This window comes from Leuciscus leuciscus (assembly GCF_965113295.1).
Source record: "Leuciscus leuciscus genome assembly, chromosome: 22".
Classification (NCBI taxonomy): Eukaryota; Metazoa; Chordata; class Actinopteri; order Cypriniformes; family Leuciscidae; genus Leuciscus; species Leuciscus leuciscus.
In genome coordinates, this window is record NC_138746.1 from 24,975,957 (window position 1) to 24,999,997 (window position 24,041).

At 36.5% G+C, this 24,041-nt stretch overlaps 2 protein-coding genes across 4 annotated transcripts in view; one reads left to right on the forward strand and one right to left on the reverse strand.

Moving 5' to 3' along the window:
- LOC309486870 (uncharacterized protein) overlaps positions 1-24,041 on the reverse strand; it is a gene marked incomplete at its 3' end in the record, with an annotated part of 250,462 nt that overhangs the window by 95,833 nt on the left and 130,588 nt on the right. The gene's annotated exons all lie outside the window — the stretch shown is intronic.
- Positions 1-24,041, forward strand: part of prkg1a (protein kinase cGMP-dependent 1a) — a 103,899-nt gene that overhangs the window by 65,022 nt on the left and 14,836 nt on the right. For all 3 annotated transcript variants that reach the window (XM_082154471.1, XM_082154472.1, XM_082154470.1), the window contains exons 4-9: positions 3,343-3,448; positions 6,889-6,952; positions 12,122-12,199; positions 12,289-12,383; positions 16,919-16,984; positions 18,266-18,340. In XM_082154471.1, the coding sequence (XP_082010597.1) occupies positions 3,343-3,448; positions 6,889-6,952; positions 12,122-12,199; positions 12,289-12,383; positions 16,919-16,984; positions 18,266-18,340 (484 nt within the window). The remainder of the gene's footprint in view (positions 1-3,342; positions 3,449-6,888; positions 6,953-12,121; positions 12,200-12,288; positions 12,384-16,918; positions 16,985-18,265; positions 18,341-24,041) is intronic.

The following is a 24,041-nucleotide window of genomic DNA, read 5'->3' on the forward strand; positions in this document are numbered from 1 at the left end:
TGAACAGGATTTCCGGGATGGCCAATTATTTAAAATTGGAATTTCTCTGAAATTAAAAATCTTTGGGAACTTTTGGGATATTGTAAGTACACAACTGCAGGAAATATATCACACTGTGCAAGTGATTTCTGGATATTTTATTACAAAATTCTTACATATTGTACCTTTAATTAACACAAATATTCTTTATGTATTTAATCTCACTTACTTTATTAACCAATGGTCTTTGCTGCTGACCTTCGATGATCCAATTCAACCATACTAATAGGCAAAAATGACTTTAGATAAAGATCACATTTGTATTTTTCTTTTTTTTTTATTGATTAAGGGAGCATATGGAGACGTCTGCTTTCTGATCGCTCTCACTGTAAGTTGATGTCATGTACTGATCTGAAGCAACATCTGTGGCATGTATATGCACTTACTCAGGCATCCTAATCATGGTATAATTCTAATGCACAGCCAAGAGTCATGTGAACAGTGATTTTTAAGGTACTGAAGCACCTTTTACATTCGTGCGTTTTGCAGACACTTTTATCTAAAGTGACCTTTGTTGCATTTATGGTACACATTTGATCAGTTCATGCATTTCTGTCATGACAACTCTCGGGAGATTGGTATGGTAATGGATATGGCAATGCTAATGTATTTGGTCTTGGCGGAATAGATCTGCTATGCTGCTGCTGCTGCAGAGCAAGTACCAAGACTGCCAATACATCCACAGACATGCTGCTGCTGCTGCTGCACATGTAACATATGAATAAACCCCCAAAGCAGATCTAAACAGGTGGAGCTGGGGACGGTGGAGGACCGTCCTAACCGCAACACTATAGCCCATTGGCTGCTGATGCAGCAACAACCAATCAGCTGGTCTATGTAGATAATGATGTGATTGCTACCAAATGAGTCAGACCTATCAGCCCGCACCATCTAGAGTTTCATGCCTGAACTAGGTATTCCCTGAGAATGACCTTGGCATTGCTAGAGGCCTGCTCTTTTTTTTTTTTTTTTTTAGCTCTATGAATGCATTGAATTTACATAAACAAAGTCACACCAGAACTTTTGCACAAAGCAGTTTAATGTTCACAAAATCTGATGTTTTTTGGCTTTTTATTTACTTTGTATTAGTTGTTTCCTGTTTTAAACGAATATTTTTCAACAGATGCTGGTCAATTGTGCTGTCAATTGTGCAAAATAGTTTGCATGAGTGAGCGCATGTATTCTAGCAAGCTCTTCAGAAATCTCATCCACTTAAACACCTTGATAACGGTAGGTGGGTCTGTAACATTCATTGCAAATGAAGGATGAATGATCAAAACATTTAATGCCTGTGACATTTCTCACTGATTCCAGTCACGTATTACAACTAGCAGGCAGCATATCAATGTGCAAATGTAATAAACACACTCACGCTGAACAACAGTTGAATACAGTTGTAGCATTTCCAAAATCCTTTGTGCTTGTTCAGGTTACTGTACTTTTAAGTTTAGTTTTTTTCTTACTTTTTTTATGAACAGAGAACTTGGTACAATACAAATTATTGATTTGCAGTCACTGATTCTTATCATACAGTATTTTTGGCGGGATTACATTTTTTATACTTTTTTAATTAAAAGTATTCAGATAGGCCTATATTAAATTGCAAATATATATATGATTTGTAATACTTAGGAAGCAGTAGGTTGTTGCTGAGCTCATTTGGTGTAGTTTTTGTTTTTATGGTAACAGCAACATCCCCTGAAGTACTATGGGTAAAGTTCACTTCACTGGAAATTTGACTATTTGTATTTAACATTTAACAATTTTATATTTTTTATTTTTTCAAAGCTGAACATTTTAGCTTTTAAGCTGGAGAATTAATCTATAACTTAATCTCAGAACTTCATGTTCTGTCTGCCATTGCATTTACAAATTAGATGGTGAATTTTAATTTCATGGCAACTTTAAAATAATATGATTTTCACATCTGGAATCTACATTCATGCTCTATATCTAATAACAAACTGTTCCTCTAGATGCTGTTGTTCTTATACTTGGATGTGCGTCTTGGTGTGATAAATAATAAATGCTCTTCACATGATAAAAAAAAACCTATGTGCCGAGTAGGTATATTTCGAAAGGCTGTTTATTTCCTGTTGTTATCAGAGACTATTAAAAGATTTGAGCCCATCATAAATTCAGATGAATTCCTCTGAATGAGTCAGTGGCTGTATTCAGATGCGACAGCTCACTGTTTATTTATGCTTCAGTGTTTTCTGATTATTCTTCATCACCGCTGGAAATTTTTACTGTCAGTGCAGTTTGAAGCACTTCAGTATGTTATTGTGTGAAAATCAATAATAAACACATTCTAACAAAAGGCATAATTTTCCAAAAAAGTCACTTTCACATACATCAATGTCGCCTTGTTTTTATTGCTTTAGCAATGTCTATAATATACACAAAACCTGTTTGTTACTTTGACAGCAGTCTGGCCCTCTCAGAAAAACAACATGGGTTCAATATATCATTGAAGTTTTCTAACATCATACAGTAGTTTCTGTTTCACTGACAGCTGTTGATCCATCATATCTCACCTGAGTGTCTTAAAGAAGTGCACATTCCTGCAGGAGTCAGAGTTCAGTAGACCAAGAGGCAATAATCAATCCCTTCAGCCCCAGCATTCCTCCTTTGAGTCCACACTTTAATGACGAAATATCCAACAGTCTGTGCTGCACTATTTCTAAATATTTAGTCATTTAATGCTGTTTATCATTATGGTTTGGATTCAGCAGTTATATAATGTTTGTTGTATTTAGTGTAATTTATGTGTTGAAGTTTGAGGTCGTCACTGATTTTGAGCCAAATAAATACTGCAGTTTACTTACCCATGCATTGTGAATAAGTTTAACTTTATTTATTTACTTATTATTATTCATTTTTGTAGAATATAATCATAATAATACTACAACATATTGCATAATGATTTTAAAATGGACAATTATTTTTTAAATAATTGATAAATATTTTAGTACTTAAATATTAGTAATCATGTAATTCTCATTGTGCCATTCTCATTATACTGCGTATGAAAGTTAAATATGGAAATACTACAGTTTTTTTCTAATAATTCAGTGGCTCATCGTCAATTATTCCTTACATAAAGACTTCTTCTGAAGCTCCGTTTATATTAAGCGTACACTGGAAGTACCATGAACAGAACAGACAATTAAATTGATAATCAGAATTACTTGTATGACAATTAAACATCTAAATTTCATGTTCATATTGTAAGAAAAGCTTTGGGTGCTGATTATGATTACGTTCACAAACTAATGCCGTGTTTTCTGATGTTTGTTTCAGCTGTGACCAGTGTGAAGTTATGGGCCATCGACAGACAGTGCTTCCAGACCATCATGATGAGGACAGGACTCATCAAACATGCAGAGTACATGGAGTTATTGAAAAGGTGAGCAGCTGTCTTGTCATGGAAGTGCATCTCTTTCTTTATCATCTGACATCTTAATTTGCATAATGGCACCCAGAGAAGAGAGCATGGGGCATATTTTACATATTAAAGACAGAATTCTCAATTCTGCATTGTTAGGCTCCTGAGCCTAACTGGATGAAAGAAGTCTTCATCAAAGACTTTAAAGACACTGAGGCAGAACAGAGAAGTTTCTTGGGAAGCCACAGAATTCATTGCCACAGAAACTCTCTTTAGCTCCCAATCTCCCGGTCTCTCCTTCTTAAGTATTAAAATGTGGAAAACGAACAGTAATGCAATTGTTTTTAATGAATCATCTAATGTGGTTTCATCTAATGTTAATGATATTACCCCATCCCTCCAGCTGTATTTATTATTTGAATAATTAGACTTAATTTGGTCAATTATGCTTTGAACCTACAGCCATTAACACACAAAAGCAGAGTACATGTGAATGCATCAGATGCTGAACAGAACTTGTGCATTTGATGCTTCGTGTTTATAGGCCAATATGAAATTCAGGTTTCATATTTAGTTCTGAGTTAATCCAGGCTCATGTCTACTAAGCAACATTGTGTGTGTGATCACTGCGACCTTGGCCATTAACACTACCTCTGGGGGAGACGCAACCTTGATTCTCATAGAAAAGGCTGTAGTATAAGAATGGCACATATTCTTAGATGCAACAGATTCTTGCAATAAACTCAACCCCTCTGGAAATTGGAGGGGAGCTGTAGCTCTACTGAAGGCGGGCGTACACTGTGTGAGTTCGGACACTCGGGAGGTTGTGCGCTTTTGCACACGTTACAAGTCATTTAACCTGATAATCATGTCAAAGCAGCTGGTAATACCCAAGGTAGTGGTGAGGGAGTAAAGCACCTCACTCAAATCTACGGCTCAAAGGGCAACTTACAAAAGAGAACCCGTGATGTTAAAAAAAACTCAACGGCAACCATTTCTGATGTTGCTGCTTCTCCAAGGAGCAGCCACAGCCTAGCCTTACTTAAAGTCTGGGGGAGGAACCCTGCTTTTCGAGGGGAGCAAGGGACGCTGCCTTACCCTTATAGGTAGAACATTCCTCTAGGTCTAGGACCTGCTTTAGCCAGCGCCTAGTTATTTATTTAGTACTTTTTTCTTTTTTTTTCTAGGTGAACTTCCTCAATTCGTTAGCATTGCCATTGCCAAAGACCCACTCCTCTAATGGAATGAGCACTCTGCTTATACTGTAGACCCAACAGTAGTTGGGAAGGGGAAGCAAACAAAATAGAGGGGATGTAATGCATACCGTTCTTAGTTCGTTTTGTATTAACCCCAAAGAGAGTACCTGAGTAATGGCCGTCGTGATGACCATCGTGAGAGACAGATAACAAGGAGGGACAGCCCTCCTAAGAACTTCCTCTACTTATTAGCATTGTCAAACCAGGGCCATTCTAAGGGGAGTGCTATCCCTACTTAAAGACCCAAACACAGTTGGGGAGGGAAGTGAACAAAAGGGAGGGAAAATACTGCCCATCTAGTTCGTTCACCTAGTATCCACCCTTGGGGGCATCAAAAGGGGATATATGCCAGTCTGCCATTGGTCTATTGGTGTGTTTACATGTGCTTCAGACACCAGTCATGCTGATGGCGTTCCCCATAGCTTCAATCCAAGATGCAGTGTTGAGTTCACAATATTCATAAAAGAGTAGTCCCGGATGTCCTACTTTTCTGGTAGAGATTCTGAAGTGTGAATACAATGGATACTTCTCCCATGAGGCCAAAGGAGGTTGCAAAGGAAGTACTTGTTCAAAATAAGTTTAGAGAGTATGTGATTCCGGACGCAGCCCTGGTTTTTCTCATCATAGTCGTGATATTGCCCATTGCAGTTCAGTACAGAGATCGGAACCATGTCATCTTGCACCAGATCTTCGTTTGTGTGTAACAGAGGAATTTCTGCCACTCTTTTGACTCCTTCACACATTTTATAAACTCTTTGTGAGTTCTCAGCTGGTAAAAATACCATCATATGTACGGACATACAACGAGCGCATTTTTCCCAACACACATGTTTGGTATGTTCGGTAAGTTCAGTCGCAAAATACGTCATACAAGCTGTTTTGTTTGTTTGTTTGGTTTGTATATTTAGGTTTGGTGTAAAAAATGACAGTGTGAATGCTAAGCGAGCCATGACTAGATGTATCACTTTCTATTTTGGTCCAGAACAAAAGAACCAAGAGAAGTGAATTACAAGTGTGAACACACCCTCAAACAGTTATTTTAAAAATAATAATATGTTGTTTCTGACATATTTAAGTGAATGACCCCATTTTTGCTACCACATGGTTCAAATAGCACTAAGTTTCTCTTCTATATATATATATATATATATATATATATATATATATATTTTACAAAGTGAATACTGCCAGAATCTATTCATATTACAGTATTTAAATAACATATATAAAGTAAAAATATTAGTACAATTTAATAACTGTTGGTATTTTGCAAGGCTTATTCACATTTGTTGAATATTAGGCAGATATGTCTCCATATGCTGCTTCCCAAATGTCTTATGATGGTTACAGCCATGATACTTTGAATCTCAGATGGGAAAAATAAGATTTCTTGAAATTTCGTCAGCAACCTTTTTAAATGAAATGACAAAGAATATAAAATCCTGTAATTTTCAGACACAAATGTTTGCTCAGAATGGCCTGTCCATAAAACCTTTAGATTTCTCTGCTGCAGTCTTATGCTAAACTGTAATAGGAGACTTTAATGGCCCGTTGAATTTTTTATGGCATGTGAAATATTTATGCAGGAGCTGTTATTGATGTATGATCATCTCATGACACACAGCAGTGAAACATGGAGCCCGTCCCTGTAAAGTGTGTGCGTTTGCTAATGCAACAAGACAAAGATGCGCAGATCTCATCAGGGACAATCTACGATCAGACGGCCTCTCCTGCTAAACATGATTCATTTAGATTTAGATAAATTACAGCTTTTATTACATAATCTAGATAATGCCTTGGCTTTTTGGCTAATGAGCTCAGCGTATACAAATTAGCCAGACACAAACCTTTTCCTCCATTACGCAACACATGACCAGATATGTTTAGAAATGTTGTATTATAGTGATTGAGGGATATTATTGTTGTTTCCGAGGCAGAGAGCAACTCTGGGTTTATGTCAATGTGTGATTGTGACCACCTGTTTGAACCATCTCAGGGCAGATAAGAAATGTACCCGGTGTACAGTGATATTCAGTATATGAAATATTTGTTATTTTGAGGAAATAAACACTGAAGTTACATAACATTAACAAAGACCAAAAGACCCTTCAGCCTTAGATAAGGATCTCTTCCATCACACATTTACAGATGATTGTTTCTTTTTTTTTTTACAACATAATGACGTAAGTTGTCTCTCACTGACAGTGTCCTGACGTTCCGGGGTCTTTCAGAAGAAATATTGAGCAAGCTGGCTGATGTCCTCGAGGAGGTAAGAGATCTTTAAGAAGCACACACACACACACACACACACACACACACACACACACGGGCACTTGAGATAGACTTTAAATCACAAACCTTCTCATTTTGATAATTTGAATGCACAAGCAAGCACCTTGCATTTTCCTGCAGTTTCTTTTGGACATCTTGTTCTTATTAGCAACCGTTGGTTTCATGTCTGTGTTAGAGAAGTCACTGTCTCCACACAGTGTTCTTTCTTTGCAAGTTGCCTTAAAAAGTGTGTAATTTCCTTCCCAGAAATTATCCAATGATGCAACATCTACCATAATTATGTTGATTTCCAATGTAATTTTAGTATTATAGTATTACATTTGTTAGTATTAGATATTATAGTTTTATTTAATTAACTTTTATTTTTAGGGTTCCAAGCACCATCAGACGAACCACATCCCCCAATGCAGCAGCACATTAGTTTAGAACGGTGATTAACTTACGTGTACAATAACCTATTTAAAGCATGCATTCATTTGATCAATTTTGAGCATTGAGATGGTAAAAAAAAAAAAAAAAAAAAAAAAGATTTACTTTTATTAATCGGTCAACTGGTTTACATTTTCTCAACTTAAAAAAATGTATTTACACAATAGTCAATTGAAAGTAAAAATACTCTTTCAACCAAAGAGTTGTTTACTTAGCATTAAATTATAGATTATTATTTGGATTAACTTCATTTTTCAAACTTTTAGATATTAAATATCAAAATAAATACAAAACAAAATTACACACAACATGAAATATCACTGAATTTTTGTCTGACAAAATAAGCCTTTTACACTCTGGAATCAAACATTTCACTGTTTATTTAGTGCAATCTTCCAACAATCTCACAGAAACCAGAATTTCCACTTGTTCTAAAAACATTTGAGGAAGAATTCATTTGATTTACAAAAGTCAATACTGAAACCGATTTAGTGCATGACTTAATAATAATAAAAAAAACATTCAATAATAAAACCGTCAACAATGTCATTTTGTGTCCACCACGAGGTTATCCTGCAGCAAAAGAAGATGGTGGTCAATAAGAATTTTCCCAAGCCAAACCGATGTCGTCAGTGGTCACTTAAACGGAACAAACTTGTCATTTGATTTGAAGCATAATAACTTTGGTTTCATCACACCAACTAAACTGTTACTTGACTAATTTTAAAGTATAAACCACTTTTCCTACTTTATTTTTCTCATTCACCAATGTTTCTTCATCAATCAAATGTCAGAAACTTTATGCAATCCACTCAATGAACGCAATGCAGATATACACGCAATGTATTATATACAATCTCTTCCGACAGTAACAATTATATACTATTTTAGGGGTTTTCCTGGCTCAAAATGAGGTGAAGGTAGTAAAATCCTGCTTGGAAAATGGGTATCTGAGCTAGGGCTGTCACGATCATTAAACATGGTAGACGAGGAGTTTTACCGTACTGACCTGGTACTGACGTGCTGTTTGAATGCTGAATGGAGAATGATTGACAGCTGGAGCTGAGGGAAGATGAGTTTCCGTGAACTTTAATTTAGCGATGTCAAATTTCTTCTGTCCCTCACAACAAGATATGAAATACCTTTAGACCACTTAAATCATTATATTAGAATTTCTAAAGGATTGTGTAGCACACACACACACACACACACACACACACACACACACACACACACACACACACACACACACACATATATATATATATACATATATATATATATATATATATATGATTATTTAATTATCGCGACAGGCCTAATCTGAGCATGTGAGGCGTGACTGCCTGTCTGAGTTTTGTGGACAGCCGGATGGGGCACGACATTTGACGGAGGCCTCGTAATTCTCGATGCAGGAAAAACCCAAATAAATCATGTAATTAAAAAGTCCACAAATGATCTATTACTAAAGTATTTATTAATGGCTCTCCATCGTTTACTTAGGCCTATAACTACACTTGAAATATCTGATGACTCTGACCAGCCTTTAAAATAAAACTAATATTATTAAACTAAACACATGCATTAATTCACTGAATTCTACTTCATTATCATACACGTCTATATCAACAGAGATAAAACTTAATGAAAACGTAGTTGTAGGATTACTCACCAATACTGTGGAAATTTCGTATCCGCAACGTGATATTCATACAGCAAAACAAGATGGCGGCCGAACAGAAAATTCTCGAACCCAAACTCGATGACGTCAGTAGTCACGTGGTTTGAACGTGGACTTAAAATTGTAATTTGATTTAAAGCAATTAGTTTAAATTACACCCAAAAAACTTAGTTTTACTTCAAGGCAACTAAACTCAATTACATAAGACCAATGACAATGCAGAAAAGTGAATTTATTGAGTGAAGTATAAAAAGTTCTTAAACATAATGACAAGCCGTATGCACTTTTTTTCAGTGTGTATAAGATGGAGAATAACCTATTCTCTGAGGTCATATTCAATAACTTTGCACTAAGCATCAAAAGAGAAAAATCAATGTTTTTATCCAATAATAGTATGAAAATATGAGCCGTAAACATTGTGAATGTCTTAGTCATCAGTCAGTCTGTCATTCACAGACATAAAGGTCCACATCACTTCTTCAGCATACAACATTTATCACTGGAGAGTGAGTGATGGAGACCCACAGTTCCCTTTGTTTAGGGGTGAAAGGTTGTAGTTTTCCATTCTGTGTGGATTTGTTGATAATCTTGCAGTCGCTCTGTTCTGCCTTTGTGATAATATATGGTTACACAAAGCACAACAATAACACAACAACACATATAAATTGGTTTGGCTCATATAATTAATTACATATATGTGTAATAGGTCTAATATTTAGACAGCAACCATGATACATCTGCAGCAGGATAAACAAAGGAGTGGACAAAACTTATTTTCAGACTTACACATTATAATGTCACTGGTGAAACATCTAATAAAAGGGAATATTCACTGTTTTTATGTTGCTTGCCATATGTATTATTTAGTACTATTGATTATACCATTATATTATTAATTATACTATACAATATTATACTATGTTTGTATTATACTATTATGGAATAGTGATTGTTACTTGCAAATTTTAGTATTACTTTACTATTATAGTAGGCCTATTAATTAGTATGTTTAATTAGATTTTATTTTTATATTTCTAGTCATCATTTTACTTTTTGTTTACGTGTTAGTAATTCTGTGATTTTGGAATTTTTATTATTGTTTTATATTTTTATTTAGCTTTTATTTATTTTTATTTCAGTTTTAGTAATGTTAGTACTTCAAATTAAACATTTATTTCAGTTAGTTTGTCAAGGCAACACTGTTTCATTCAAGTTTAAGTTTTTCAACTGATATTTATATTTTATTTATTTATAACAGTTAAAGTTAACGATAACACCACTCCTTGCTAATGTTTTTATTTCTATCAAAACACAGCTACTTATGGAAGCTTATTTCCACCTCGGCATACTTTTTTTTTATTTATTTTTATTGCGACTTTTTCTTATAATCTTATATCTTACAATTCTAACTTTATAACTTGCAATTGTTATTTTGCACAATTCTGACTTGCATTGTGACTCGCAGTTGCAAGTTTATATCTTGCAATTCTGAATTGTGAAATGTAAACTTGCAATTGCGAGAAAACAAAGTCAGAATTCTGAGATAAAAAATTGCAATTACATTTTTTAATTTTGTATTCAGTGGCAAAAACAAGCCTCCATAACTTTTAAATGGCCTTCAATGGCGAAAGAGGCATTTTTGGCAAAGGAAATGTGTATTACAGCATCTACCAGCAGGGGCAAACTTCAGGCAAACCTCGACCCATTTGTTTAGACTAATGTTCATGATGTTAATCTGTTATGTTCATTAACAAAACAACAACAGAAGAGCAAATGTGTGGAAGTAGCATCAAACAATGAAAGTATCTATTGGCACTGTGAGCTCTGTGTCATTAACATGACTCACCTGTCAATCATGGTTATCTCAGTTTGTAGCAGGTTAAGCTCTCATTCCAGTCCTTCCTTGAAAAATGTTGTGACGTGATTTGTTAAATAAATGTCAGCAAGAGTGGAGGGATACCTTTATCTAATGATTGACTTTAAATGAGAAACTGAAATTTGTTGAAGGTTTTTTAACTTAAATGCTCCGGGGAATGAAAGTCTGGCCACATGGATGGAATCTGTCCTCATTCCTTGGTATATGTGTCAATTATATTTGATGCAATTCCTACTTTAATTGCACATATAGTGTAGCTGCCTCAATTTAGAGTCCAGCCATATCTGCAGCTTACTGAATATTCACACTGACTTTGAATACTTCTCAATGGAAAGCACTCATCTCAAACGGTCTGGCTACAGTGGCACTTAAGCTACACTCAAAATGTATGAACATCAAACCTAGTTGCATCAAATAAAGGCACACTCAAGCAAAAAGATATTAAATTATAAAATTATATATTTGAAGACAAAAATAATTTCTTTCTGGTTCTCTAATGCTAGTGGAATGTTATGTTATGCAATGCAATACTTTTAGGACCACTGTAATTTAAAATATGGAGAAAAAGAGCCGGAAGTGCATTAATGCAGCAAAATATGCTAGTTTCAACATATTCATGAAAAGGACATAATAAAACAAAATCTATACACATTACATTATTGTAGTATATTTGCAGTCTTAAGTATAAATCATGATAGTCTATCTATCTATCTATCTATCTATCTATCTATCTATCTATCTATCTATCTATCTATCTATCTATCTAGTATTTGTTCACTTTTGGATTTTATTTTCTTCATTTTAATCTGGGTAGTAAGTCACAAACCTGTCTCTTATCACTGCCAGTGTATATGTGGGTGTTTTGTTGGAGGTCAGACTCTAGGTAATATTGGAACAAAGTGTTTGCTTGTGTCAGTCATTCTGGGCTTCGGTTTCCTTTCTGCTGGTCATATCTGATTTCAGACTGATGTGTCTGGAGGTCAAGGTCTTAGAGAGCACACTGAGGGTCAGAGAGATGTTCTGTTGCCTCTTTTCTGTTTAGAAATCTTTTGGGTCTTATGTCTGCACATCCTTTATTCTTACCCTCTTCATAGAAAATAGCTGTGTTTTTTCCCATCATCTTTTTCCACATCCTCAAACCAATTTTCTTTGTCTTATAGACGCACTATGGGGATGGCGACTACATCATTCGCCAGGGGGCAAGAGGAGACACATTCTTCATTATCAGTAAAGGAAAGGCAAGTCTATTTCCATGCAAAGTGCAAGCAGTGATGCTGTGAAGATGAACCCATGTTAATCTCTTCCTCTTCTTTTCACTCCTGTCCAGGTGACGATGACTCGAGAGGAATGTCCGGGTCAGGAGCCCGTCTACTTGCGCTCAATGGGGAAAGGAGACTCATTTGGGGAAAAAGCCCTACAAGGGTGAGACTCAAAACAGGACATTACGTGAATCTCTCAAAACCTGCAAAGAACATGTTCAGTGTTCACCCAAAATCATGAGAAATATCTATTGCTTAAATGAACATTTATACCCTTCAAATTCTCATCACTGTAATGCGGAAAATCTCATTCTCTTTAATAAAACAAGATATGAGTTTCTATTCTATTTATAGATAATAAATAATTACAGTGCATTACAGTGGTGAGAACTGGATAACAATCACTATTGAGAATAAGGGTAATTATTACAAAAATCTTAATGGTTTTATTTATTTATTTTGATCATTCAGTGAAATGTGACCTGGACAGGTTCTTGTGAGATTCATTCACCCCATTAGTTGTTAAAGGATGTGGTGACATCTTGTGGCGGCTGACAAGAAGCATTAATGGAATTGAAAAAATCTTTGATTCATATATTGTTTAGAGTTTCTGCACTTGCAAACATGACATTACATTTACATATTATTTAAAAGCACTGTTTTCTCACACTCTTACAAGTACGACTGAGTAAGAACAGGCTAATTCAGGAATTATATTACGCAGAATCTAGTGTTTTCTGCCAGGGATTTTTCTAGTTCCTTGACTATGTTCCTAATTGAACTGCTTAATGTGTAAAAATAACCTTCTCCAGAATTTGATTTCCTGTTATGGTGGGCTTGGCAATATGACCAACCGTCAATGTATATTAATCTAAACATTATATCAAATCTTTTTTATCTTACTTATTTTTTTAAAGGTTATGACCAATTATGCATTAGAGCATCCCACAGCAGGAAATCCTACTAGCTGACAACAATAGTGGAACACGGGTTAGAACAGGGAATAAGGGTTAAAAGTTCACAAGGACAGAATATAGGAGGTATGCAACTATAGACCAGTCAGATATCATCAGTTATTCTTATGCATTCTTGGAGTTTTTAAATTCTATTTTATTTTATTCTATTCTGGTTTAACATGCTTATTATCTCTATTATTTTCCATTCTATTCATGCTGTGTTTATTATATGTACGCTAATCATACAAAATCCTGTTCTATTCTATTGTGCTCTATTCTATTCTATTCTGGTGTCTATTTTAAGGGGAATGTTTACTCCTGATTATAACCCTGCGTTTGGTTGTGTTACTAGGAAACAGTGATCCTGAGAGTGTGTTGATATTGCTCCGCTGTGTATCAGGTGTCCTGCTGCAAGTGTGTGAACGGAGGTGAAATTTAGGCCACGGTTTTGAAAATCAGAACATTGCACGCGGTCACTATGATCCCCTTAGAGATCAATTAAATGCTCTTCTCTTAGAGCTCACAGCGCCCTTGTATACAGCATGTGGGTGGGTAACTTTACGGCGCTACTTAACAGCGTCCAGAATTTGATAAAGGAATCTCTTGGAGCCGGGATTAAATGCATGCGTGTGTGTATGTGCATTCTGAAGCATTTGACACCTGATTGGTTCACAAACACATTTGGCAGCTATGATTTGTCTGTTTTTCATGCTGTGTTTCCTTAAGCAGGCGGATGCGTCCCACTTAAGGCAAAATGCCTTACAATTATAGGAATGGAAATTCTGTCATTATTTATACTCTCAAGTCATTCCAAACCAGTATGATTTTTCATAAAACACAAAAAGACAAGTTTAACAGTTTCCAAACTTCTCTTTTCCATACAGCAAACATAAATAGGGATTTGGACAGTCTGACTCCTTGAAAAAATGACAAAAACCAATATAAAATCATTCCATAAGTCTCATTGTTCTTCTGAATGGTACTTTCTGTCCCGTTGTGTAGCAGTTTTAAGAAAAAAAAAAGCAATTTCAGCATTCTGCTTATTTTTTTATATATTTTTTTATGTGTGTGTTCCACGGAAGAACAAAATTCATAAGGGTTCAGAATGTCATTTAGGGTGAGTAAATGATGACAGATTTCCCTCTGTGTTCAGTAATATCGTGCAGCAGCTGTGACCTTTGCAGTAGCGTTATTGTGTATTTGTGCTGTGACAGCTTTAGAGCCGATATGTTGTAAAGAATTCTCACCCTCCGCAAGCGTGCTTCACTGGAAATGGATCCGGCAGCGTGTGTGTGCGGTGTCCGGCAATTTTTGCAGTTGGATCCAGGAGCAGACGTATGTGTGTTTAGCGTTTAGTGTCCAGCCCTTCTTGCTTTCAGAGTCGTGTGAGAGCTCTTCTTCGGCTCAGAACTGCCAATGATGGGACAGATGTCACACAGTGATTGTTTTTGTCTCAGTAGAAGTGTGCTGTACTGTAGTGGTATATGTGCACGTATAGCTGTGCTCAGATCAGACAGTAAGTGAATAATGCAAAGCATCATGAGGTCAGAGTGGGATTCAGACTCTGATGACTGCGACTGGAGCGACAGTGAGGAAGAGGACAATCAGCAAACTCTGAGGCACGCTGGCTTAATTCTTTAACATAGTTGAAATAGCAAGTAATTCTAGTAATCTACTGGTTTATGCTTTTGAGATATACACACAATTATTATTATTTTTATTAATTGTTGTTATTATTATTATTATTATTTATAAATTTATTATTTTTACCAGATTGTCCAGCATACATGTGAATTTCGTCTTACTCGTCGTTAATTTGGTCGCTGCATAATTCACCACATAAATACTTTCATTTGGGTTATTATTTGTGCAGTTTTATTACAATAAATAGTTTATTTTAATATTTATATATTATTTTTATTTAATAATACATTTTTCATTATTTTGTTGGCTTGACAAAGCCAACATACTGATCTACTATTTAAGCTTTTTCTTCCTCTTCTACTTCTGAGAACAATTTTAAACAGTATCTCCTTAAAGCTATAACCACCAAACTCGTGTCAGACCTACAGTGCTGTTCTGTCTCAGGCTGTCTCTTTTCTAACTGATCAGACTTGCGATTTTCGTTAAACGGACAATCAAAACTACAAAAAGTTCCATAGACTTTGATTGAGGGGGTCAAAACATTTAATACAATAACTTGAATAGAGTATTTAAGCTTCGTCCACCAAGTATCTATCACTAGCCAAGCCCAGCAACTAGCTTAGGAGATGCTAGCAACATGCTATTTCATGTTATCAATGTACTAATTCATGCTAGCAATGTGATTATTCATGTTAAAGGGATACTTTACCGTTTTTTCATATTAAACTGTTATTCCCTTAACTAAGACGAGTTGATACATACCTCTCTCGTCTCAGTGCGTGCACTAAATCCCTCTGTCTTGCGGCGAAACTTTGTTAGCCCAGTTCATTTAATATGGGCCAAGCAGAGAAGATACCAAACACCTCCACGTTTTCCCTATTTAAATACAGTTACTCGCGAAGTGTAACTCGACCTAGAACGGTGACACAAAACAAAACGTTGCGCTTTTCTAAGCGTGTAAAATGGATAACTATTTTGTATGGCGGAATACCATAGCAAGTGCTTGTAAGCACTTCGACTTGGCGCAGTAATATCTTCACTCGTGGAAAAATCCTCTCACCGGCCCCCGCTCCCTCTAGTGAAGATATTACTGCGCCAAGTCGAAGTGCTTACAAGCACTTGCTATGGTATTCCGCCATACAAAATAGTTATCCATTTTACACGCTTAGAAAAGCGCAACGTTTTGTTTTGTGTCACCGTTCTAGGTCGAGTTACACTTCGCGAGTAACTGTATTTAAATAGGGAAAACGTGGAGGTGTTTGGTAGCTTCTCTGCTTGGCCCATATTAAATGAACTGGGCTAACAAAGTTTCGCCGCAAGACAGAGGGATTTAGTGCACGCACTGAGACGAGAGAGGTATGTATCAACTCGTCTTAGTTAAGGGAATAACATAGTTTAATATGAAAAAACGGTAAAGTATCCCTTTAACAACATGTTAAATCATGCTAACAATGTGTTAAAACATGGCAACCTGTTAAATCACGTTAGCAATGTGTTAATTCATGTTAGCAACATGCTAATTAATGCTAACAACATCCTAAAATATGTTAGCAGAATGCTAATTCATGCTAGCAATGTTTAAAATGGGATTATGATTCCGTTTTCTGTTCATTCCTATGAAAGCTCAACTTCCATATGAATTGAAAATGCTCGCTCTGCTCCACACCATTCTGAATGCTAGTGCGGACGTGCGCATTTCACTTTCGTTTTCAAATTAGCGATTTAAAAGCCCCTGCCGGTGATACCGGTATTACCGGTGTTGTCACTTGGCGCTTAACCGGTGGGAAAATAGCCTCACTGTCACATCCCTACTATCAATGTGTTAGATCATGATCATGCTAGCAATGTGCTAATTCTGCTAACAACATGCTAATTCATTTTAAAACGTTAATAACTTTTTATTGACTTCAAGTAAAAATTTTCAAACCAAGCTTTTCAAAGTTATTTCAAACTTTCAAACAAGGCTTTCTCAAGCCAACATCAAAGTTTGTTTCCTTTACTCATCTAGTTTACATTTATAATACTTGTACTGATTTTAAACGTATCGGAGCATTATAAAATGACATTTCTCTGTATTGCGTCTGTGTCTTTTGAACAGGGAGGACATCAGAACAGCTAATGTCATCGCAGCAGAGACAGTCACCTGCCTTGTGATTGACAGAGAGTGAGTATATGCAACGTTTATCCTGTGGAAAAAGTGTTTCTTTATATACGCTGCTTAAACCTTCACACGTGTCATTCCAGCAGTCAGCAGTAATTCACTCCAAGTTTTCCAGTTCGTTGAACATCTGTGGATTTTACAGTGATTGTTCTATTTGTGTGTGTGAGGGACACAAACTATGGGTTTGAAGTGCTTATCTACTGCCTTAAAGTCAATAAATTAAGCTCAGCCTAAATAGCTGAAGTGTCACGTGTGTCAATAAGCTGGAAAGAGTGAGACAGACAGTCAGACACACACACAGAGAGAGAGAGAGAGAGAGAGAGAGAGAGAGAGAGAGAGAGTATATAGTACATACAGTATGTGCCCTCTGGCTGGGGAAACTTTCATTCCTGTCTGATTGAGACTCAAATCATCAGCCATCTGTGTGACAGTTGATTGTTACATTTTAATGAGCAGAATTTTATTTAAATATAAATTTTTCACTATAATTTAGGATTGACTTTCTAAATAATGAAAGAGACATGAAATTATTCAGAGTCATTAGAGTCCCTCTTCAACTTAAAATGTGTTCATTTTTGAAAGATTTATTGTGGTGATATGTTGACATGTCTTTAATAAAAGTGTTGTCAGTTGTAAGACAGCCCAATAAGGACATCATGCAACTGTCGCACTGCTTTTTGACTGGAGAAAAGTATTTAGATGAACTTATTCTCATACAGACCGCTGTAAACCTCACAGGGAACAGCCTTTGATAAATCTACTCTACTGTTCATAAATTTGGGGTCTTTTTTTCTTTTAAAAAGAATGTAATACTTTTATTCAGCAAGGACACATTAAATTGGCAGTAAAGACATTTATAATGTTAGGAAAGATTTCTATTTTAAATAAATGCTGTTCTTTTGAACTTTGATCAAAGAATCCTGAAAATCACGGTTTCCACAAAAGTGATTAAGCAGCACAACTGTTTTCAACATTGATCATATTTAGAAATGTTTCTCGAGCACCAAATTAGCAAAAAATAAATTATTTCTGACGTATCGTGACACTGAAGACTGGAGTAATGATGCTGAAAATTCAGCTTTACATCACAGGAATAAATTACATTTTAATTTTAAATTGTAATAATATTTCTCAATATTACTGTTTATTCTGTATTTTTAATCAAATAAACACAGCCTTGGTGAGCATAAGAGGCTTCATACCAAAATCAAACATTTGAACGGTATTACATTTGTCATAAAGATGAAATCTTTCAAAGTATGTTGTTGTTACCAATCTTTCCAGCTCATACAAACACCTGATTGGAGGTCTGGAAGACGTATCCAACAAAGGCTGTGAAGATGCAGAGGCAAAAGCAAAGTAGGTGAAATCATCTCTGAAGTGTAGACCTTTTTATATATTTTCTTTTCTGAGGTCAGTTTATAATATTAATTAAGGTTTCTTGCATGTAAAACATTAGCAATCTTGTTTTTGATCAACACTATGGTTTATAAAATGATGTCTACAAAGTGTTTTCACTGACCAACTTCATGTTTTTTTGTAATTATGAACCAATTTTGAATTTGATGGCTGCAAAACTCTCCAGAAACGTTGCGAGATATGTTAAATAAAAGTGAAAAGATTACAGAATATCTAAATTAAACTGTTTTGAAACAATAAGTAGGTGAATTGGTAATAGGCGAAGGTATCATGATTGGGTATAGAAGGAGCAACTCAGTCTTTGGTAGCAAAGAGGGGCCATGGCTCACCATTGTGTGCCAAATATCATGAAAGAAGTGTCAAATAATTCAAAAATCACAGTTCTCAATGCAAGATTGCAAAGAAATTAGGTTTTTCATCATCTAACACATAATATTGTGGAAAGATTCAGGGATTCCAGAGGGAAAGGCTTGACCTTTGAGCCCTCAGATGGCACTGCATGAGTAACCATAATGCTATTGTGTTAAATATTGCTACATGGGCTCAGGAGAACTTTGGAAAATTGTTATCACTTAACACAGTCTGACGCTGCATCAAGAAATGAAACGCAAATCTCTGCTATGCAAGGAGAAATCTATACATCAGTTCTAAGCACAGATGCCACAGAGTTCTCTGGGCCCGAGCTCATCTCAGATGATCCAAAAAACAGTGCAAATGTGTGCTGTGGTCAAATGAGCTCACATTTCAACATCGAGTTCTCAGTCCCAAAGACGAAAGGGACGATCCAGACTTTCATCAGTGACAGCTACAAAACTTGGATACGTGTGAAGGCACCATTGTAGTGGAGGCAAATATTGGGATTGTACAGACTTATTATAAGATTACATCTTTCCTGGAAGCAAGACAATGCCAGGCCTCATTCTGCATGTGCTACAACAGAGTGGTTTGTAGACACTCTACACCTGCAGTCCAGAACTGTCTCTTATTCAGAATGTGTGGCCCTTCATGAAAAGGAGAATCAGACAACAATGACCACAGACCGCTGAGCAGCTGAAGTCTTGTGTCAGGCGAGATTGGGCAAAACTCCCAACTGATTAAAAGGTTTAATTAAAAGGAAAGGTGATGTGACACAGTGGTAAACATGCCTCTGTATCAAGTTTCTTTTGGAGTGTGTTGCAGCCATCAAAATAATAATGTATCTATATTTAAGATAGGTTCAAGAGAATTAACAAATTGCATATTGTTGATTGTATTGCATTTTACTAAATAATTCTGGAAAAGGGAATGTTCACAAAGTAAAATATCTTCCTTCCTAATCTTTGATGAATAGGAAGTTCAAAAAAGCAGCATTCATTTCAAACAACATTGAACAGTGAAAAGTGGTAGGTCACTTCAAATCACATGTGAGTCACCCTTCTCTAAGTGAGTGAAGTATGTCAACCATTACAATGCAATTGTCAAAGGGCAGCTCAAGGATATTTACTGTAACTCTAGACCTGTAAATAAGAAGTCTGTGTAGTGATTTACTTGTCTGGCTGTTGTCCTAGCATCTTTATCTGATGGCGTTGGACAGTTTGTTTGTGTTAGTCCACCAAGAAACATTCAAAATGTTGCAAACCTGTGTCCACTGTTACGGACAGAGAGGGTCTCGGCTGTGAACTGGGCACTGGGATGTGCTGTTCACTACACTGTGCTAGAAGACATGTTGTATAAGAACCAGCAACTGTTCATAAACAGAAGAAACATGGTGAGAAAGTGATGCAATCATTGTGTGGCGATGAGAAAATAATCTGCTCAGAAAAATATGAAACCTTATCACATTTCAGAGAGAATATCATACAGAGAGAGAAAGAGGGATTCTGGGATAGCTCAGAAACTAATTTCCCACTTGAAAAATTCATTCAGTGTCATCTGAACCGAAATAGAAACTTTTCTTCCTCTTATCTGCTCATCTGCAATGTAAATGATTGCTGATGAATAATGAAGAGGTGCCTGTAGTCTGTGTGACTGTCAAAGATTAAAGTTTATTAAGACACATCTACAACTGTCACCTCCTGCACTGCGTCCCCAATGATCTAAACTACAAACCTGTAAATACATCTCCAGCTGCCACACTGACAGATAGAGAACACTCTAATGAGACGAGTGTGTTCAACTCTCTTATACACGTGTCATTTCTGCATCACTAGTGGCACCAAACAGAATTGCTGAAATGATGACTGTTAACAATCAAGTAACAGTCAAGACACTCCCTGTCCTTCATTGTTCAGCTAAACAGGTACAGGTGCCTGAGCTAATGTTATGTTTGACCCTTTTGGACCACTAAAACAAAACAGATTGTGTTTTTATTTGGTGCTGCCAATGGCATAACATGACAAACTCCACCTCTCCATGCACCCTAAAATCCATATTTATAGTATAAAATCAGTGTACCCGTTTTCGTGTGTGTGTATGTGTGTATATGCCAATGAAACTGAAACAGCTGGTTTTAGACCATAATAATTTATTAGTATGGTGTAGGGCCTCCTTTTGGTGCCAATACAGCATAAATTTGTCTTGGGAATGACAGATACAAGTCCTGCACAGTGACCAAAGGGATTCTTCTTCCAGAACAGTGGCTATGTGATGCTGGTGGAGGAAAGCATTTTCTGACTTGCTCCTTCAAAACACTCCAAAGTGGCTCAAAAATATTTAGATCTGGTGACTGTGCAGGCCATGGGAGATGTTCAATTTCACTTTCATGTTCATCAAACCATTCTGTCAAAAGTCTTGTTCTGTGTATTGGTGCATTATCACGCTGATACACGGCACCCCCTTCAGGGTACAATATTTGAACCATTAGGTGCAAGTGGTCCTCCAGAATGGCTCGGTAGTCCTTGGCAGTGACATGCACATCAAGCACAGTAGGGAATGCCATGATATTGCAGCCCAAACCATCACTGATAAACCCCAGTGCTTTACTCTGGACACACAACAATCCGGGTGTTAAGCCTCTTTGGGGCTTTACCACACTGTATCTCCCACAGATTTGCACCGTTGGTACCAATAAAACCGACATTTAGCATTGGCACGAGTGACCAAAGGTTTGGCTATAGCAGCCGACCATAAATATTGCTCCCGACGAGTCGAGGTGCACATTTAGTTCTCCAGTGAGTTGGGCAGCTGTGGTTTTAGTTTTTTTGGATACAATCCGGGTTAGTACCTGGACATCATTTTCAGAAAGCTTCCTCTTGCATCGACAGTTACTCCTGTTGGATATGGTTAGTCCGATACCATAGCTCTCGATACACCACAGAGGTTTGCTGTCCTGGTCACAGATGACCAGTGAGACGCACACCAACAAATTGTCCCCTTTTGAACTCTGATATGTCTCCCATTATGTTGTGTGGATTGCAATATTGTATGCACAACTGTGCTATTGCTCAGCTAATTCAACCTTCACTCTTACTGATGGAATGTGCAGTGAGGATTGGCCACCAGGCTGTGCATATATAGGTGTGAAACCTTAAAACTATACTGGCCAGTGTTTCAGTTTCATTGTCCAACCCTTGTATATACAGTTGTAATCAAAATGATTAAAACCCCATTGCAAATCAGGTTTGTTGGCAACATTTACAGACTTTCAGCTGATTGCAATGAACAAATCAAACAAAGGTAATTGAAATAACTCAACACAACAAATGTCTCAAGTGGTTTCCCCAAATTCAACTGAAAATGGCACTTTTAATGACTTCTGCAGTCTCAAAATTGTTCAACCCCCTGAATAGAATCCCTCACACCCGCACACCCGCACAAATCTGCAAAAACAGGTTTCGTCTCAAGCACACATGATGCAACTAATCAAGGGCTTCATTAGTCAAAAGAATGGTCCAAAAAGTTAAGAGCAGATATCATCGCCCTTCACAAACAAGGAACAGGATACAAAAAGATAGCGAAGGCACTAAATGTTCCTAAAGACCGTTGGAAGCATAGTTCGCAAGTTCAAAGTTAAAGGAACAGTGGTTACACTACCTGGACAGGGCAGAAAAAGGAAGCTATCAAACAAGATTTCTGAGAAGGCAGGTTCAGAAAAACCTTGGTGGCAACAGGCACTGAGGTTTCAGCTTGCACAGTAAGGCGCGTACTAAATGCGTGCCAGTACACCACTGCTGACCCAAAAGCTCAAGAAAAGTCCACTCCAATTTGCTAAAAATATTCAACCATAAAGGGGTTGAATAATTTTGAGAATGCAGAAGTTATTAAAAGTTGCATTTTCAGTTGAATTTGCGGAAACCAAATATTTCAATTACTATTATTTAAGCTATTTCAATTACTTTTGTTTGATTTGTTCATTGCAAAGAGCTGAAAGTCTGTAAATTTAGCCAGTAAACCTGATTTGCAATGGGGTTGAATAATTTTGGTTACAACTGTAACCATGCGATATCGCTCTATATCAGCACGGCTGTGATTCGGCCATAGGCACGAGTGTTTGCTCATCCGCCATGACACTCGCTGTGAGAGAAATGCTGCAATCGGATTGATACCAATGGTGAAACGGTTCCTGTAGTGATACTGGTAGAAAATAGTATGGCTGGAAAAGGCTCTCAGCAAATCAGAATCAAAAATTAGAATGAACTTTTGTATACATAAATAATATACATAAATACATGAACACACATAGGAACATTATTATTATTAACCATAATACAAATAATTTGTACTTATCCCTCAGTTAAAAAAAATACATTTTCATTTAAATGTTTCAGTAATGCATGTTCACTGGAAATCAAGGCATTGCAAAATAGATGCTGACCATACAGAACCCATAAAGCTCCATATTGCCACCTTGTTGTCAATCAACAATCCACTCTGTAGTTGACCTGTAATGAATTCCAGAAACCAGGATCCAGGAGCAGCATCACACGTGCTTAATCAGCAGTGCTTCCAAGGTTTATATTTTAATCGAAGACATTTTAAAATTGATTTAGTTGATTCCTGGGGCATAAAATGTCAGTATATTGTCCAGCAGAAATGTGAAATCCATGACAATGTTGCTTTTATCAGTGTGCATGGGCAAAAAGATGACTGGAAACTAGCACCAATGTCACAAACGTCACTTTCAGAGGGCAAGCTTTTGTGTATGACGAGATGATTTTGCCATAGTAGACTTCAAATCATTATTTAATCAAAACTAGTTTCATCAATTAACTTGTTTAGAAACTTCTTTCCATCCCATCCCTTTCCATTTGTTTTACAAATTATCACAAGTTAATAAAATGTTATCTAATAATCTTTAATATTATAAAAAAAAAATATTTGGCATATTTTATTTCTTTATTTTATATTTTACAGGCCATGTCTTTGATTATCCTGCTGTTCTCTCTATGAAAGTGGTGTGAGACATTTAACATCTCTAGCTTTCAGCTTAGGAATGAATTTCTTGTTTACAGTTTTAGCAAGGATTTTTGGCTTGTATCCATGCCTCTTTCCCAAACTGCACTCTTACAAGGTGTTACTCTTGTTTGTGCATTGATCCATGCCAGTGTTCTGCAGCACATCTCTGACCCTGCCAGCCTAATAACTGATCATGTGAAAGGGATTGAATAATAACTGAAGCACACTTCGAGTGCACGGGCTGGTTTTAGGACCCCTGGCAGTCTGC